This window comes from Arachis stenosperma, chromosome 4 (assembly GCF_014773155.1).
Source record: "Arachis stenosperma cultivar V10309 chromosome 4, arast.V10309.gnm1.PFL2, whole genome shotgun sequence".
NCBI lineage: Eukaryota > Viridiplantae > Streptophyta > Magnoliopsida > Fabales > Fabaceae > Arachis > Arachis stenosperma.
In genome coordinates, this window is record NC_080380.1 from 9,055,709 (window position 1) to 9,074,359 (window position 18,651).

Here is an 18,651-nt window from a genome sequence, read left to right on the forward strand (position 1 = left end):
TGAGTTGTCATACAATGATAGTCCTTCAAATAAGCAGGCGATTTCTTGACTATTTCATATTTTCTAGTAATGCAGTCATGTGTGATGTCAGAGTGTTGTGATGCAGGTGCATTGTTAGTGTGTGGTGTGGTAATGGGTGCAATGGTGTGTGAGAAAATTGGTGAATGCATAGAGCTTGAGAAATATTCATTTGAATATGTGAATGTGGTATGTGTGGGTGATTGCAAATGATGTATGGATGGTGTATCATATTGAAAAAGATCAATGCATTGTGGAGTATGAGTGGGTACCACAAAAATGTCAGTGCTAGTTGAATATAAAAATGGAAAATGAGTTTCATAAAAAGTTATATTTCTGGATATGAAAATTTCCTTTGATTTTAAATCAATAAGTCGAAAACCCTTTGTTCCTAATTTAAAACCGAGAAAAGCTATTTTCTAGCTCTTGGGTCTAATTTTGTTCTTGAATTTGTTAATGTAGAGGCATATGCAAGATAACCAAATACTCTTAAATGTGAAAGGTCAGGTAAGTTACCATACAAAAGCTTGTAAAGACTAGCATTATCCAGGTTAGTGCTGGGTAGTCTATTAATTAGGTGAATGGCGTGAACAACTGCGTATTGTCAAAAATAATGTGAAATTCCTGATTGAAATAGTAATGCTCTAGCAACACCTAAAATATGCTAGTGTTTTCTCTCTACAATTCCGTTTTGCTCTGGTGTTTCTACACAAGAAGTTTGGTGTAAAATTCCAGTTGATGCAAAAAAGGATTTTAGAGTGAACTCTAGCCCATTGTCAGTCCTTATACTCTTAACTTATTTTTCAAATTGTACTCTGACAAAATTCACAAAATTAATAACTAATTGTGATGCTTCAGATTTGGTTTTCATAAAAAAAATTCAAGTGAATCTGCTCTTGCCATCCACCACAATAAAAAAATATCTATGTCCTTCATTGAAAGGGACAGAAATAGGACCACAGATATCCATATGAACTAAGTCAAAACAATCTTTTATTTCAGTTATACTAAGATTAAAAGATAATTTCTTTTGTTTTGCAAAATGACATGAATCACAAGGAAGTTTTGAAGCAATACAATCTATAAAAGGATAATACTTCTTCAGAAAAATCAATTTATGCATGGGTATGTGTTCTAATCTAAGATGCCAAATGTTGTTGTACTCATTGTGTGAAGGTATGGTGGGATGAGTAGTAGTCGTAGTTGCTTCCTATGAAGCTTGCTTTGTTGGAAGAGGGGAAAAGTGAGAGAATTCTGGTTCTCTACTCATTGTATATAACCCTTCTATACACTCAGCAATGCCAATCATCTTTGATGTGGATCTGTATCTTACAACACTTATCATTGATTAACAGTTGACAATGTAAGTTTGATGTTAACTTTGACACAGAGATCAGTTTAAAATCAAAAGAAAGAAAGTATAAAACATTTTTGAGAAAAATTTTTTTAGAGAATGTGATTGTGCCAATGATAGTGCTAACAGTTTTGGTCCCATTTGACAATATCACATTGATTGGAGTGATATTTTGAAAACTTGCAAAATCTTTTAAGTCAAAAGTCACATGATCTGTTGCACCGGAATCAATGACCCATAGTGCAGATTTTGGAGTGATAATACTCATAATTCTCGCATTAAAATGTAATGCACTGGTTTTACCTGGAGTGGAAGTCTGAATGGCATTAGTCAAAATTTGATTTGCATTATTTGCTGCACACTTTTGTCTTCGATCAACTATAACAAGGCAAATCTTTGCTCTGGAGTGAACAGTGTTCTCTTGAAGACAATTGAGCTGAGATTGTTTGTCATTGAGTATATCATCACGCCCCTCAGTGATCACGTGATTGATGGTGGTGTTAAGTTGTTACCGTTGATAGAAATGGGAGGAGTACCCATGCTTCTTATAGCATACATCTTCTGTGTGGCCTTACTTGTTACAATGAGAGCAAGCCAATGTAGCTCCATGACCTCTACAATTTGGAGGATCTGTTTACCATGTTCGCCATTTTGAGAAATCAATAAATCACAGAATAATAAGGATTCAGATCTTCTTCCTTCCAACTCATTGATCGAAACAACTATGTTCACCAAGAAAGAATCTTGCGAAATAGCCTCTCATCAAACTCTATTGGATGAGTTTGAAAGAAGAGGTAAGAATGGGGAAAGAAAATGTCAAAAGAAAAATTAGGGATAGAAAAAAATGGCAAAATTGGATTGGATCTCAATTCACAGCTTGGTTGCTCTCCACGCTCACCGCACCATGAAGAAAATCTCATACCCTAAACTGCTCAAGCTGTGATGTTATTAAACCAGAAGGGATTAAGAGAGGGAGAAAAATAAGTTCTTCTCATTGTTGAAGAGAATGAAAATTCTTCTTAGAAAATGTTTGTTGAGTTATTACACCTTATATACTTTGTACTCTTTATATACATTCATTGAAAAAATAATTACAATGGTAAGCCTATTATTAATAAAGAAATAATCTAGGTAACATATGGATTCCATATTATTTAATATAGTAAATTTTCCATAATAAAATAAATCACTGTTCTCATACATAATGACATAAAATTAAACATTATCCTTTTCTAGAGCCATCTATTTTTTTAGTTTTTATGCTTATATTATTTTTATGCTTTATTTTAATTTTATTAAACAAAAAAGTGTTAATGTCATTTAATTTTAATTTTTAACTTTTATCATAAATAAAAATATGTGATTTTGTATGCATTAGATAATAAAAAAAACTCAAAATAGAAAAAAGTTTAATTTACTCTTTCGTTACATTTACAGGAATGTAAATGATTCATACAAGAGTTATGAGACTTTTTTTTAAATTTTTAAAGTAGTATTTACTTTTGAGTGTAATAATTATGAACTAATACATGCACGGTAGTAACTAATTGTGATCGGAGAGAAGATAGAAAAAAATAAAAAACCGAGGAAGGAAGAGAAAACAAGCCAACATAAGAGTAGTGGTGAGGCATACATAGATAGATAATTGTAAGAAAAAAGAATAATAAAAATAAAAATTAAAAATCATAAAAGAATAATAAAACTAAAAATAATTTAAAATATTGAATATAAAATTATAAGAAATAAATTTTTGTTAACTATTAAAATTATGCGAGAAAAATAGTGATTTAAATATAAATTTTTATATCTGCTTTAAATTAAATATAATTGAGAAATAAATAAATTTACAAATATGTATAAATTTTTATTTTCATTGTTACACATAGTAACAATATAATAATTTTAGTATTATACCTAAATTAATTTAAATTTAATTATTCTATATATTAAAAAATTAAATAACATAAATTTTATATTTAATTATTCTATACAAAATTTTTAAATGCTTGATATCTTAAATTTTTTTTTAAAATGATAAAGTATGACTTAACAAGCAAGTATGAAAAATAAGTATCTATATAATAGTTATACTTATACATTTAGATATCTAAATTAAATAAGAAAATAATTCTTTTAATAAATCTTTAACAACTCAAAAGTTAACACAATGAATATGTATAGATCAACGTGATAAACAAAAATGTGAACTGCGATAATAATACTGTGGTAATTGATCGTAATTGGGGTTAATAAAAGAAGAAAACAAGAAAGGAGAATGAAATAAGGCAACATAATTACAAGAAAAAATGATAAGTTGTATAATAAAATTAATATGATAAGATGATATAATCAAAGTAAAAATTAATCATTTTAAAATAATAATAAAATTAAAAATAATTAAAGATATTTAATATAAGATTAAAGAAATAATTTTTATCTATTAAAATTATGTATAAAAAAGAGTATTCTGAATATAAATTTTTAAATTTACTTCAAATTAAATAGGATTGACAAAATAAATAAATTTAATATATAAATAACTAATTTGTAAATAATATTAGTAACTCTTTATCTTGATTTCGTTACACATGATAACAACAATTTTTTTTTATTTTTTAATTTAAATTTATTTATTTTATACTTTTTATATATATTAAATAATTTAAAATATTTTATTTTTTCATAATTTAATTTTTAGTTATTGATAATAAATTTATAATTTTAAAAATAAAAATATAAAAATATTCTTTTAACTCAATAAAAAAGCGGCTGAACAAGTATGACAGTGCCTGTTGAATCACTAGTTATTAATAAATAAAAAGTAAAAAATCTTATAAGGATAAATTAAAAAATATCTAAAAAAGTATCACCAATTATCTATTTTAATAACTTAATTAAATTAATTCTATTTTTTTAATAAATATCAAATTAGTCATGTTACTCGCAATTAGAAAATAAACTTTTGACAGAGAATTTTTTTCAATAAACCTCTAAAATTCTATTTTTAATAATTTAAATCACTAGAAATATTTTCCTGTAAAATTTTTAAAAAGTAAAAATTGAAAGAACTAATATACAAAATTATCTTAAATTAGATCTTACAATTTTTTTCGTACAACAAATAAAATAAATAAATAAAAAATATATATAAAATCTATTCATAAAAAATTATATAAATTATTTTACAAAAAATATTTAAATAAATCTCTAATATTTAAATATCTTAACAAATAAAATAACTTAATCTAAATAAAATTTAATCTTATTAAATTAGATAATATTAATTTAAATTTAAAATTCTTAAAAATATTATTAAATAAATCAAACCTAAATCAAATCTTTTAACAAACCTATAAATAATGTTAGTTTATTGAGTGTTACGCACTAATCAGTGATATTATGTCAATTGGATTCAGGGTTTGCAACGCAAAGAGGAATCGAGATATCTGATCTATCTTCTATCTGTCTATCTAAGTATCTATCTATCTATCTATCTATTTATTTATAAATATAAATATATAAATTATATTATATATTATTTTTCTGCAAAGGTGGTTCATTCGCATACGGAGATCTAATTCAGGTCCTTATCATCGAGATCCAACAAACGCTTCAACCACAAAACAAGGGCTTGGATTCACGAACCCCTCCAATTTTTACACAGGTCTGAATTTTTCTGAACCAGTTAAACTCTTTCTCGTCGTTTCCTGCGATAAATCGCAATTGCTTCAACCCCTTTTTATTTTCTTAATTTAATTTTCCTTTTATCTATTAAAGTTTTCATTTTTACAAATTCGCGTGTGTAGATGCTGCAATTTGGTTCCTGGGTAGGTATCCTTTTAGGTGTTTTATTTGATTTACTTTTCTCGGTTTCTGGTTTTTGGGGTTTCTCTGTGAAACCATCTTGTTGTGTTCGGAATTAAACGAAGTTGGGGAAATTTTGGTTCCATGTATGTTGATGTTGGAATTAATTTCATAGGATGGTTGGAATTTGTTCAGATTAATGATATTTATTTCTCAGGTTTTCTTAATTATTTTTTCTATTCGTTGTCGGTTTAGGTTTAGAAGGAAGATGCTTTTGTTTTTATTACAAAATTAAAGGATGTATTTAGTTTTAGGGTATGGCGTTTAACTTTAGTGCAGCTTACTGCTAGGCAAAAAATCTGATTCTGATTTTTTTTGTTTCTCCCTTTCAATTATTGAATTTAGTTTAGTCATTTTATCCCACTCCCATTTATGGACTAGGTATCAATTTTCAACAGCGTTGGCAAACATGTCTCATTACAACAGGGACGAAATGGAGTACGTTGCAGATGATAATGAAATGGCAGAGGTAGAAGATGATGTGTATTTCCGAGGCAGAGCATTTGGTGAATCAGATTCGGATGATGATGATGAATACGATCCTTTGGTTTGTTTCGAGTCATAAGCAATTTTAATTTCTATTGTCTTGAATGTTTATTCATTACTAGTCACTATGAAGTATTTTTTCAATAATTTGTGTCTCTTATGTGTATATATATCTTATTATTGTATTGTTGCTGCATTCGGTTTCTTTTCATACCTATAGGATGACTTAACTTTGCATGACTGAATTTTAGTAGAATACGACCGTTGACCTAATCTTTTCTGTCTGCTTGCACTTTTTCTTGTGTGGGGGTAATTTGGGTTCTCAATAGCAGGAAAATCGTATAACAGATACCACTGCCGCAGAAGCTAGGAAGGGAAAGGATATCCAAGGTATACCATGGGATAGACTGAGTATTAGTCGTGAAAAGTATAGACAAACTAGACTAGAGCAGTACAAGAATTATGAAAATATACCACAATCAGGGGAACTTTCGGAGAAGGTACAGGGTTTTGCTTAAAGTTTTATAACATTTGATTAACATTGCAGAGATCTTTTGTCCTTATGCCCCCGGTTCTTGTCTACAGGAATGCAGGCCAACAGATAAAGGAGGAAGATTTTATGATTTCTGGCAGAACACTAGATCTGTGAAGTCAACGATACTTCATTTCCAAGTATGTTTATATGGAAATTATTTGCATTTTTTAGGTGTGGATGTGAAAACATTTGTTTGGTCTATATCTCATGTATTATTATTATTTTAGAAACCTGTATGTTAACTGAGAAGTTTTAATTTGTTATTTGTAGCTACGAAACTTGGTTTGGTCAACATCGAAGCATGATGTATATCTTGTTTCACATTACTCAATTGTTCACTGGTCTTCGTTGCACTCCAAGAGATCCGAAATCCTGAATGTACAAGGGCATGTGGCTCCGTGTGAGGTAAACGTTTTGTCTCCCGTCTGTTGTTGATCTCATGGCTTGAAAACAGAATCTAAGGTTTTAAATGTGTGTTGCTAACAGAAACATCCTGGAAGCCTCTTGGAAGGGTTTACTCAAACACAAATTAGTACACTGGCAGTGCGAGACAACTTGTTGATTGCTGGAGGCTTTCAAGGAGAACTTATTTGCAAGGTACTTCATTTTCTATGCTAATAATTTTCTTATCTGACATGATTGGTATTATAAACACCACTATTGTTAATTCATGCATTCAATCATTTTTCCTGTCAAATGTCTTACAGTACTTAGATCGACCTGGGGTTAGCTTTTGTTCCAGAACTACTTATGAGGACAATGCGATCACAAATGCTGTCGAGATTTATGAGCATCCCAGGTCTTCATTCTTTTCTTTCTTATTACTCTTTTTTCTCTCTCTTTATTTTGGGTCCTTAATCTGTTGATTTGTGCTGTGAGCAATTACTATGTACAACCTTCATACATGGTTGTTTGCTTGCTAACAAGTAACTATCAATTAATCTGCCAGTGGAGCGGTTCATTTCATGGCTTCAAATAATGACTGTGGAGTCAGAGACTTTGATATGGAGAAATTTCAGCTTTCCAAGCATTTCTGCTTCCCCTGGCCTGTAAATGTAAGTTCTTCTAGCTGATTTTCTATGTTTGGAAAAAAAAAATAAAAATAAAAAAGATGACAAGAGTTGCCACTTCTAGTTGAATTTTATATCAGTAGATAAGATTGAGAATGCATGTGGATAAAAATGTCTTTGTTTTTCTTTGATCCTGCAGTAAGAATCCTACAGCTAGTATTGGAATAGAATAATAAATGACAATATGAATCGGTTTCTTTTATCTGCAGCATACTTCATTGAGCCCTGATAGTAAACTTCTTGCAATTGTTGGAGACAATCCAGAAGGGCTGCTGGTGGATTCTCAAACTGGAAAGGTTGGCATGCTCTGTTTTTCCATGTCACAAATTCCTGCTTTTATGTTTCTTGAGGGAAATTTTAAAATGAGAGTAGTATGGTAGTGGATTTTCCTAGTGTGTATGTGCTATGGATTTCTAAATTTTATTTTTGGTGACTTTGTAGACAATCACGCAGTTATGTGGACACTTGGATTACTCATTTGCATCTGCATGGCATCCTGATGGCCGTATTTTTGCTACCGGGAACCAAGACAAAACTTGCCGTGTCTGGGATGTTCGAAATTTGTCGAAGTCTGTTGCTGTTCTGAAGGGCAACCTTGGAGCTATACGTTCAATACGTTTCACATCTGATGGGCAGTTCATGGCAATGGCTGAGCCAGCTGACTTTGTGCATGTCTTTGACGCAAAGCGTGGATTTGAGAAGGAACAGGAAATTGATTTTTTTGGGGAGATCTCTGGTGTATCTTTCAGTCCGGATACAGAATCACTCTTTATTGGTGTCTGGGACCGCACCTACGGAAGCCTTCTTCAGTACAACCGACACAGAAACTACTCGTATCTTGACTGCTTGTAAATTTGTAACCTTACACCTTGTAAGACCCTTAGAGCTCGTGTCCTTTTGCCTTGGAATCGCAGTGTTGCGGCACCATCTGAACAAAAGAGAAAAAATACCAGTGGATTGCCTCATCACAACATGGCCTGAGGATGTTATAGTTGTTTGTTGTACAACATCATGTTAAATAACACATTGACTTGCAATCTCTCTCTCCCTCTCCCCTTCTTAATCTTGCCTAATAATGATAGGAAGTTTGTACAGCAAACCGTACTTGCATTGTTTGCACCCTCATCATCATGTTCCACTGCATTTGGTGTCTTGTGCTGTGTCCTATGGGTACTGAGTGCTGCTAAATATATATCTCTTCTTAGTCTTCTGCAGTGTTGGGACTTAGAGTGCAGTTATTGTTAGTCATATGTAGTTTGCATCTCTCTTGTTTTGGAGAAGTGAAACAAAGATAACAAGGAGCTTTTGTATGTTGTCCTTGTTAATTATCTTTTCTTTTTCTTTTTTGGTTGGAAAATTAACCACCACATTTTAACAGCTTGTGGCAACCCCTACAGTCTATAACAATTAGGGGAAAAGGGTCAAAATTATGCTCACCATTATCCCTCAAGATTCAATTATGTGAACAATTATAACCTTTTTAAGCCTATGATTGTTAGTTGTCACTTGTATCTATCAAATTAGCATTTTCCGTGATTATTGATTTTCTCATCAATGATCAATGATTTGAATTGCACTTTAGAACAGCTAATCTGTACTGAATGAATTACATTTAGTTGTGGGTTAGATATCTCGCTACTTTTTATAAATAATGAAGTTAACTATCTTTGTTAAAAAAGAAGAGAGTAAAGTGACAATTAGATTTTCGAAGATTTTGATTTTGTACTAATTAGTCTTTGAAAAAGAAGTACCAATTAGATCTTTTACGATAACAGACGGTGGATATATATGTCCTTTCATTAATGGATAGTGCGAAAGAGACGAAATTGTTCATCTTCAGTGGTGTGTGTTCCGTTGTTGCCACACGAGTATGGAAATGATGGTTCTGGAAAATGAAACATTTATTATCTTTTGAGCCTTTATTAAACTATTCTCTATTTATCACAAATTTTATCAAAATAGGTGAAGTTTTATTCCAAAAGTTATAAATAAACACGTCATAATAGGTAACAGTACATATAAGCAGCAACACCGTTAAGTTCTATGTGATGAAATGATAGAAAGACATCATGTGTCCACCGTTCGCTATCGTTGAGGACTAAATTGGTACTTTTTTTTTTTAGGGAATAATTAGTCTGAAGTTAAAATTTTCATAGACCTAATTGTCACTTTACTCAAGAAAAAAAAAGGGTTATATATAGGAAACTGATATTGCTACTCTTATTTTTAATAATAATACACCACACATGATTACAGATGATTTTTTTATGTATGTTTGCATGGATTTATGAGGAAAAGAGTGACTATCCATTTCCATATATAGTAATCGAATATATAAGTAATAACGAAACAACTTAGCTTGATTTATGACATTTTAAATGTTGGTACTTTCAAGAGTTGGCTTATTCAATTTCAATCTTATTCCCAAGCTATGACAAATCACTAATTCAATTGAACGGTTACAATTAAATTATAGACTATGTGGATTTATGAAATCATGACAAGACAGTTGGGTAGTTCTTTTTCTTAGAGGAAGTGAGCTTCAACCTTGAACTTAGACATTTCATTTCACTTCATATTCTGAGTTTGAGGAGAAATAGTCATGAAAACCAATTTGCTTCTACCTGGAAACATCAGTATCACATCAAAACTAAGCCATATTATTTCTTTCCAACACAAATCTTTTCCTCATGATATGTTTGAACCCAGATTCACATTCACTGCCATGTAATTGGCGCCTCTTCTCAAAATAAAATGAGTTAAAACAGATAAACAAAAAAAGTGAAGCAGAGATTCACATGCATGAAGTCTAGAAAGATATGAAAAAGGAAATAGAGTGTGGGAGGTACAAATTACAGTTTTGTCTGAGATGTATTTGTTGTTTAACTAAATTCACCTGAAACTATGGATTTAGCCTTGTGCCTTTGGTGGAGTTCTTCCTTGGGGCTGCATTCACTTTCTTCCTCCACATTCTCTATAATTTGTTTCAGAATGGTTTCTTCCTCTGCTTCAAGTATTTGCATGCTCATTTCGAAGGCAGATACCAATTCTGGACTGAACACAGAATCGTCAATGGATTCATTTTCATTCCTAGGGTCCATCTGACAAGAAAAGCTGCCAAATTTCGGGGTAACGTAGGATGCAGAAGAGTATATTCCACTACCAGGAATCCATTCTCTAAGGCTAGCAATGGCTGGCAATTCAACATTAGATGGGATTCTAAGGGATTCTAGCCTCTTTGCTATAGCTTTTCTCTTATTCACTTTCTCACTGGTGTTTACCCCTTGAGCGGCAATCCCAGGCATATTTGTTTTCTCATTTGGATTTACAACTTCATTTTCAATTCTTTGATTTGTGGAGTGGTTATTAGGACTTGGAGTTGAGCTTTCTAGTGTAATGCTTTTGATACTGATATCCTTGACTAGTTTACTATCTTCTGATGAATTGTCGTGCGAGCAAGGTGGTAGCATTTTCTTGGCCGCAGAATCATTGTCCTTGATATTGTGAATTGTATTAGCTAATGCAGATACCTTAAGTTCCTCGATGGTTCTTGAATCGGCTTCTTCATCGCTAAACTCATTTTTCTGAACTTTGGGAGAGTCAGAGAAGCTTATTTCATTTACAAGATTATCATATTCCTCTAATGTGTGAAAACTCCTGCTACCTGTGACATCCTTGGAATCCAAGTTATGTTTGCCTTCAAAATCTGATAAATTCCCCTGATCAATAGATGAAACAATCTGCTCAGGAAACGAGTGCCAACTTTTGTCTCCCTCGATTTGTTTCCCTCCTCCTTGGCTTAGCCTTGGTGATATATCCAATTTGTCGATAGTTTCAGAGGTGACAGGCTCAGTAGCCGGTTCAGGGAACATGTTTGAATGCAAACTTCTGGAATGCAATTTGTTGGATACTGTATTGGCTGCGCAGACAAGAGCGAGGTACTGATCATTGCCATTGGCCGAGATAATTAAGTCCTCGAGCAATGGAATACCATTAGCCATTCGCCTTGAACCTTGTTTTCTCTCCTCATGGACACTGATTGATCTGGCTAGGATTTTTGAGGAAATGCACCCCATGGTAAGTAGTTCACACCTAAATTCATACGCCAATCACTTATCAGACCAATTAAATGATGCTGATTAAGAAAACCAGAATTCATACATTGGAACTAAATCTCTATGGAGAATTCCTTCTTAGTTAACATAGTTGCACATATTTACCTAAAGAATGTAGGTATGTAAGATAAGCAAAATGGAGTCTGAAGGACAGAGTGAAAAAATTCCTTACCAACTCTATTGCAGAATATGGAAACTGAGATCACAGATGTGCAAAGGTATGATGGACCTGAAACAACAAACTCTTAAGGTGAAAGCAAAATCCGGCATGTCGGTTTTAAGACATCTTTATGAACTGATATTTTACTCGTCAAGTCGTCATAAAACATTGATTCTTGATCATCAAACTACAGTGTTGTGTTGGAACTATGTTTCCTACATATAATATTTACACTAAACAAGTGGAGCCAGATTCCAAATTGTTAATCTTTGTTCTGTGTAGGAGTTGTTTGGGAATTTGGAATAACAAGTGGAATTGGTTGTGATTTTGACCATTGTTTAGTTAAGGTCTAAAAAGTGCTTCTAGTTCAATCTACCTCTGCTTTTTTGCTCTGTATATATTAACATATGTTACAGTGCACAATGCTCAATGATATAGCTGCATAAACAATACATTTATCTACCCGGGTTTTGTGCAAAAATATGATTTTATGTTAATCCCTATAAAAAATCTCAAAATAGATTAATAAAAATGCAAGAAACTTTTCAGCAAACACCATGTGGGCATGGTTTTGGGATCATTAAAAAAGGGCATAACTAAATGTTTCCATGTTCTATATCAACTTACCTGGCTTGCTGGAATTAGATGAATCACTTTCTGATCATCGTTCAGTTCCTGTTCTGATGATTCTTGCTTCTTCTGTGTGCATTTTGTTGAAGACTTCGGATTTTTGGTCAACATGTGAAGGCGCAAGAGGAATCACATTTGATAATCAAATATAAGGGCAGCCGCATTATTGTTTTAAGAATTCAAACTTTGAAATTATATATGAATGTACCTAAAATATATATTAAATAAGAATTTAAAAGTAAATGTTAAAATGAAGTCAATTGATAAATGTTAAAAAATATTATTGTAAACAATCTTATATAAACATCTAATTATATAGGAAAAGTCTTGAGGGCCAGTAATTTTATTCAATTTTGGCTAGCATGTAATCAGCAGAGAAAGGTGAGGTATTGGATAAAATCTCATACCAATCTCAAATCATTAAATCATCATTGATGACTATTTAATGACTACCAATTATAAAAATTACTGACCCCTAGCATTGCTCAATTATATATATCAGTCACATTAGGAAAACTGTTAACTTAATTATTAACCATCTTAAACACGTCATTGTAACTAAAACTAAAGATTTTGTTATAGTGCGTTTTAAAGGTATAGATAAAACATATTATAAAAAAAATGTTTTAATGTTATTTATTACTTTTATCAGTTTATGTATTGAAAACATAAAAAAATATATATTTTTTAATAAATAATATTAAAATATTTTTTTATGGTATGTTTAACTTATATCTTAGCACACAGGATAGCAAAATCCTAATAATTAAATAATTATGTATCATAAGCTTTTTTGTTCCAATGTCAAATGCACACCGATGGAAAAATTGAATTTTGACAACAGAAAATGGGACCCTCAAAAGGCCCTGAAAATATTAAATACTACTAAACTAAACTCCAGTTCATACATGGCTTGCATATTAATTGATGCTTGTAATGTGATATGCTGGATTTGTTATGTTACACATTCTTAAACTATGGCAAACCAAATTCAAAGGCAGAAAAATGAAAAGGACAATTATTATTATTTTTTTTCGCCCTTAAAATCTTTTTTCTGCAAATTTCAATGTGTTTCGAAACACTTTCTATTAGGCCAAAAACCATAGTGTTAATAATCATCCTTTGTTATAGACTATGTAAGACAGAATCTGTGTGTTCCGAAAATAAATAAATGCTTTTTTTTTTCTACACAAGTTATTTTATTTCATCATAGTTGTGAGCCAATTTAAGGTTAATTTTTTATTTTATTAATATTTTAAATTTTAATTAAAAAATAGTATTAAAATTATAATACTGACATGAAATAAGAGAAAGAATAGTAAGTTATTCTCAGGACACCTAAGAATTTCACTTATAAATTTTATAGATTTTAATTATAATTTATGATTTAAGAGTCCTATTTTGAGTCATCTATCTTTTCTCTCATTTTTTCTACACAAAAAATTATATTTAAAAAGAAAAAGACAAACACATTGATTAATTAATGTTTGTTCTATGCGGCCGCCTAAGCCTTCACATTTAGATGGGACATGGATTTTATGAAGCTTAATATTTTACTTGATCAGGTGAACATAAAATATTAATTATCATTGGACTGGGTTATTCATGTTCTTGTGATCTTGTCAATTACATCAATAAATTTGACTGCTTTTATTTTTAGGCACAAAACACTCAAAGAGATATAAAGATATTCGTGAGCTACGAATAAAAATATTATTTTTACAAATATTGAATTAGTATATAAAAAATATAGAAATATTAATAAAAATAATTTATTTTTTAACTTTTTATTATTTTTTAATTATACTTTTTTATTATGTTTTTTTTCAAGATTTTTACATAAAAAAATAAAAATAAATTAAATTTTTAAAATTTATTTTAATTTATTATCAAACAAAATACAAAATATTAATTTTTTATTTTTATTTTTTATATTTTATTTTTAGTATCTTATCTTATTCTATTCTCAATTTAATAATTGACGATGGGCTTTAGGATTCTTGGGACGGGTTAGATTAATTAAAAATATGATTATTTCATATATTAAATATGTATCTATTAGACCTATACAACAAAAGACAATTTACCCTATTATTTATGAGGTATTTCAGAACATTTGCCTTATTATATCACCCTTATGTTTTACAATTATAAACTCAGAGTAAAATATCCCTTAATGCAACTGCAAGTTTCACATGAGCATTTAACTGTCTTTTTTCTTTCTTATATGCACGGTTAAGATGTGAATACAATAAAAGGAAAAGAGACATAACATGCCTCTTAATGACAATGTTTAATCTTTAATTATAAGAACTATATATCATAAACATTTATGATTCAATTGTATCCAGCAGGATCAGCACCAGCTTTTTGAGTTGCAACTGATTGGATCATGCCACAATTACCGAGCGAAAAAATACTTGCATGTTCTTAAAATACATAAATTACATACTCCAGAGACATTTACAACCACTCATTTTATTCTTATATAATCTTTTAACTTCACAAATTAAACTGAGTGGTTATAAATGTTTTTGGAGCATGCCACAAATCTTTTTATTTTTACATAACCTATGATCACTGGCAGCCAGCAGGTGCAAATCCAACCTTGGAATTTGCAACATCATATGCAACAGTAATTGTCTGCTGCTGAAAATTCCCAATAATAGCAATAGGGTTATCCTCAGGGCTACCAGCAATGGCCAAACAAGTAGTTCCATCCTCAATCTCCAAAAGGGTATTCTCTGGCTTGAGTGCTAAGTTAGCACCCCCTTGAAACACAATCTGAATCTCAGGCACTGCTGAAGAAAGATCCTTCAAACTCCCCTTGAAACAAGTATCCAATATCGAAAACCCCGGAACTTGTGGATACTTGTTGGACAAGATCTTCACAAAAGAATTTGAAAGTGCTGTGTAAACTGACATAGGCAATCTTGTGATGACTGTGCCAGAATCAATGATGGTAGGAACCTTGTAACTTGATGCAGCCACTCCTAATGGCTTTCCGGCCACAGTTATAACCGATAAGTCGACGAAATACAAGCTGTGAATCTTTGGATTCTTGATCAAAGGAGTGAACTTGAATGATGAAGATGGTGGGAATGATGAGGTTCCAATGGATAAAAAACCTTCCTTTGAGGAATTTGGTGAAGAAAAAGATGTGGGTAGGCAATAGGAGAATCCATAGCCATTTTTGTTTGATAATTGACCAATCAATGAGAGTTTATCATTGGCTAGGCCTAATATACCAGCAGCCCTTCCAAACAAGCCTTGATTATCTTGTCCACAACCAAAAACAAAACCTGGTATTGTGTATGATGGAGCAAAAGTAAAAACATCTTGACTCAGGTAACCAATTGAGAAAGATGAATCACCATAGCTTGCTTTGTAAACACAAACTTTAGTGGAAGCTGAACAACCTGGATCATTGAGTGTTGAAGCCTTAAGAGAAGAACACTGAGTTGAAGAACATGGCAAGGTTTTGTAGGACTTTGATGTTGAAGGATCAAAAATGGGGTCAACTTGTGGGTGGCAAGAAACAGCACAAGGCTTGCATTGAAGCCATGAAAGAGAGCTTCCAGTATCTACAATCATGCTGGAGAATTTTGGAGGGGTTCCAAATCCAACTTTGACATAGTAGTTTCCTGAACCAATTGACAAACCTGATTTCAATGGTGTGCTAACAAGTTTTGGTCCCAAAGTTCTGTCAGAACTTTTCACATCCACCTTATTGGCTAGTTTTGATTGAATGTACCTGACACGGTCCTGATCTTTGTTGAATATGTCAGAGTATGAAATTGGTGATTTTGAATTTGATGTTAGAGAAGGATCAAGGCTTGTAACATGGTACAAACTTAGGTGCATGCCACTTAGCTTGTGCCTCAAATCATTATCTGCAAAATGGAGAAAGTTAACAAGATAATATCATAGTCAATTATTGCTTGGCATGATTTCAGAATCATTCTATAAAGATTGCATTCTCTATTTGATGATTAGAAAAATTAAAACAAAAAAGGGAACTAGATATTCAATTGTGATTACTTGCCTTCAAGTTGCACAAGAGAAGTTGCTATTGCAAAATGTGCAGAGAGGAATAGAAACCAAAAGAAGCTCATCTTGTGAATAAGTTAAAAATTTGGTTTATGATTCTGATGTTCTTCCCTCATAGCTTGATACATGTTACATTAAGCTATATAAGAAAAAACAATAAATATTTTCACGCTTTTGGATAATATTTACATCTTTTTTAGTTGCTATATCAAAAGGTAAAATACAGTTTTTTTTTGTTACCAAAGATAAGGAGATTCAAACTCGCGAACTTCTTAGATGAGTATGGAAAAACTATAGCATTTAAACTATAACTCATTGACAAAGGTAAAATACAATTATATTAAAATAGTAGTGACTAAAAATATATCTTCATAATTGTAATTGTCATAACGATGGCCGTAATTATTTGAAAATAAAAGTGATAAGATAATAAGAAAAAAAAACAGTAACAAAGGAAAAAATGAGTATTTAATATTTATGAAAAAAAATAATTTTAATTAAATTATTAAAATAAGATGAAATAAAACGTTTGGACAAAAATAAGACATTTTTAGTATTGAAACTAAAATTAAAACTTAATTTAAATATTAAGAACTAAAACAGTAATTTATTCTATTTTTATTTTAATAAATACATTAAAAACTTACATATTACTATTTTTTTTTCTATAAGAACATTCTTCATAAGGCAACCGACACATCAATTATAACAATTTTGTAAAGTGGGGGGCCAAAAATTTTAAATTTGAGATTTGAATATGAGGATTGAGGATTACAGTGAATGGTATTTAATAGCTTCCAACTAGTTTTTTTCATCCTTGAATGGGGCTTGGAATAGTGATGGAAACAAGTAGCTGGATAAATGGTCCACAGTGACCCTATATCTTATGTCTTATATTATAACACTAATAATCTACCGTGATGGAAGACTAGTTGTTACAACAGCATCTTAAATACACACCATGGTGACTACACATGCTTTTGCAATTATGATACCATCTATCTATTTATTTGTTTTAGTTCATACTCATATTTTTTTTGTAACAAAAAAATAAGGGCAATTTACCTAAATAAAATGGACGAAAAAAATCTTTACTCAAATGTAACAATTGAGATTTTTTTATTTACGTGTCTTGTTATTATTTTATATAATTGGTGGTAACATACTACGTTTTAGAGAGTTATTTGATCATAAACCATTGTAACTTACAGCAGTTTATAAATAAAGGTTTTTGAATATAAATCATTGTAACTAGGTACAGTTTATGAAGAGGTATTTATATGCATAAACTGTTGTTACTTGCCACGGTTTATGAGGAAGAAAATTCTATATACACACGGTGAAAATTTATATAATATTTTTACAATATTTTTTTTTAGTTTTAATCAATAAGCATTTAAAAAATTATTTTTAAATCATAAACCATATAATTCAAAGATCATTGCAAAAAATGATATTCTAAAATAATAAATTAAAATTTTAATTTATAATATTATTTAATTAATATATATCTAATTTTTTCTTTCTCATTCTTTTTATTATTTCAACTCTTAGAATTTACAATTATTTTTTGCTCTTTTTTATTCTTCGATAATTATTTATTGACTATCCTGATATCTATACTTATTTTCACATAATATTTTATGTACATGTTGATTCACATAAGATTTTTAATTTTTTTAGTTATTTTTAAAGTGTTATTCACTTTTAAGTTTAACTAAAATTAATAATTTAATATAAATTAATAAATTATTTTATTTTATTAATTAAAATTACGATATCATTGTTATTATTTCTCCGTTTAACTAATTATAATAATACAAAAAAAATTATTTTTTAAAAATTTTAGAAAATATGAATACAATGATCTTTAAATTACATGGCTTAGGATTCAAAGATAATTTTTTAAATGCTTATTAATTGGAACTAAAAAAAATATTGTAAAAATATTACATAAATTTTCACCGTATGTATATAGAGTTTTCTTCCTCATAAACCATAGCAAGTAACAAAGTTTTATGCATACAAATATCTCTTCATAAATCGTGCCTAGTTACAATGGTTTATGTTCAAAAACCTTTTTTCGTAAACCGCTATAAGTTACAATGGTTTATAATCAAACAACTTTCTTCATAAACCGTGGTAACTTGCCACGGTTTATGTGTAATCCTCTAAAACGTGGTATGTTACCACGAATTACAGAAAATAATAACAGGACCCGCAAGTAAAGAAATCTCAATTGTTGCATTTGAGTAAAGATTTCTTCCATTCATTTTATTTAGATAAATTGTCCAAAAAATAATATTTCTTTTATCTTATTTTATTCACACATAAACTTTTTTGTTAAATTATAATTTTTATAGAATTTA

General features: G+C 30.4%; 3 protein-coding genes across 11 annotated transcripts; 1 reads left to right on the plus strand and 2 right to left on the minus strand.

Moving 5' to 3' along the window:
• The first annotated feature begins 4,763 nt into the window (after window positions 1-4,763).
• LOC130974035 (uncharacterized WD repeat-containing protein C2A9.03-like) lies at window positions 4,764-8,541 on the plus strand. Of its 9 annotated transcripts, none has more exons than XM_057898758.1 (11): window positions 4,764-4,846; window positions 4,924-5,036; window positions 5,618-5,783; window positions 6,052-6,222; window positions 6,308-6,394; window positions 6,528-6,662; window positions 6,744-6,854; window positions 6,965-7,056; window positions 7,207-7,312; window positions 7,537-7,623; window positions 7,769-8,541. In XM_057898758.1, the coding sequence occupies exons 3-11, from the start codon at window positions 5,646-5,648 to the stop codon at window positions 8,177-8,179; spliced, it is 1,338 nt and encodes a 445-aa protein (XP_057754741.1). In that variant the 5' UTR covers window positions 4,764-4,846; window positions 4,924-5,036; window positions 5,618-5,645; the 3' UTR covers window positions 8,180-8,541. The 9 variants fall into 9 exon arrangements, with proteins under 9 accessions (XP_057754741.1, XP_057754745.1, XP_057754747.1 ...); XM_057898762.1 differs by having other exon boundaries at window positions 6,055-6,222; XM_057898764.1 differs by having other exon boundaries at window positions 5,663-5,783.
• A 1,157-nt stretch (window positions 8,542-9,698) lies between these two features.
• Window positions 9,699-12,426, minus strand: LOC130973117 (uncharacterized). The gene is made up of 4 exons (XM_057897527.1): window positions 12,230-12,426; window positions 11,615-11,671; window positions 10,224-11,419; window positions 9,699-9,951 (listed from the first exon to the last, which is right to left on the minus strand). Exons 3-4 carry the CDS (start codon window positions 11,401-11,403, stop codon window positions 9,896-9,898), a joined length of 1,236 nt encoding a protein of 411 aa, XP_057753510.1. The 5' UTR covers window positions 11,404-11,419; window positions 11,615-11,671; window positions 12,230-12,426; the 3' UTR covers window positions 9,699-9,895.
• A 2,002-nt stretch (window positions 12,427-14,428) lies between these two features.
• LOC130976828 (aspartyl protease family protein At5g10770-like) lies at window positions 14,429-16,535 on the minus strand. Its single transcript, XM_057901759.1, has 2 exons — window positions 16,278-16,535; window positions 14,429-16,125 (listed from the first exon to the last, which is right to left on the minus strand). Exons 1-2 carry the CDS (start codon window positions 16,345-16,347, stop codon window positions 14,810-14,812), a joined length of 1,386 nt encoding a protein of 461 aa, XP_057757742.1. The 5' UTR covers window positions 16,348-16,535; the 3' UTR covers window positions 14,429-14,809.
• Window positions 16,536-18,651: the final 2,116 nt, after the last annotated feature.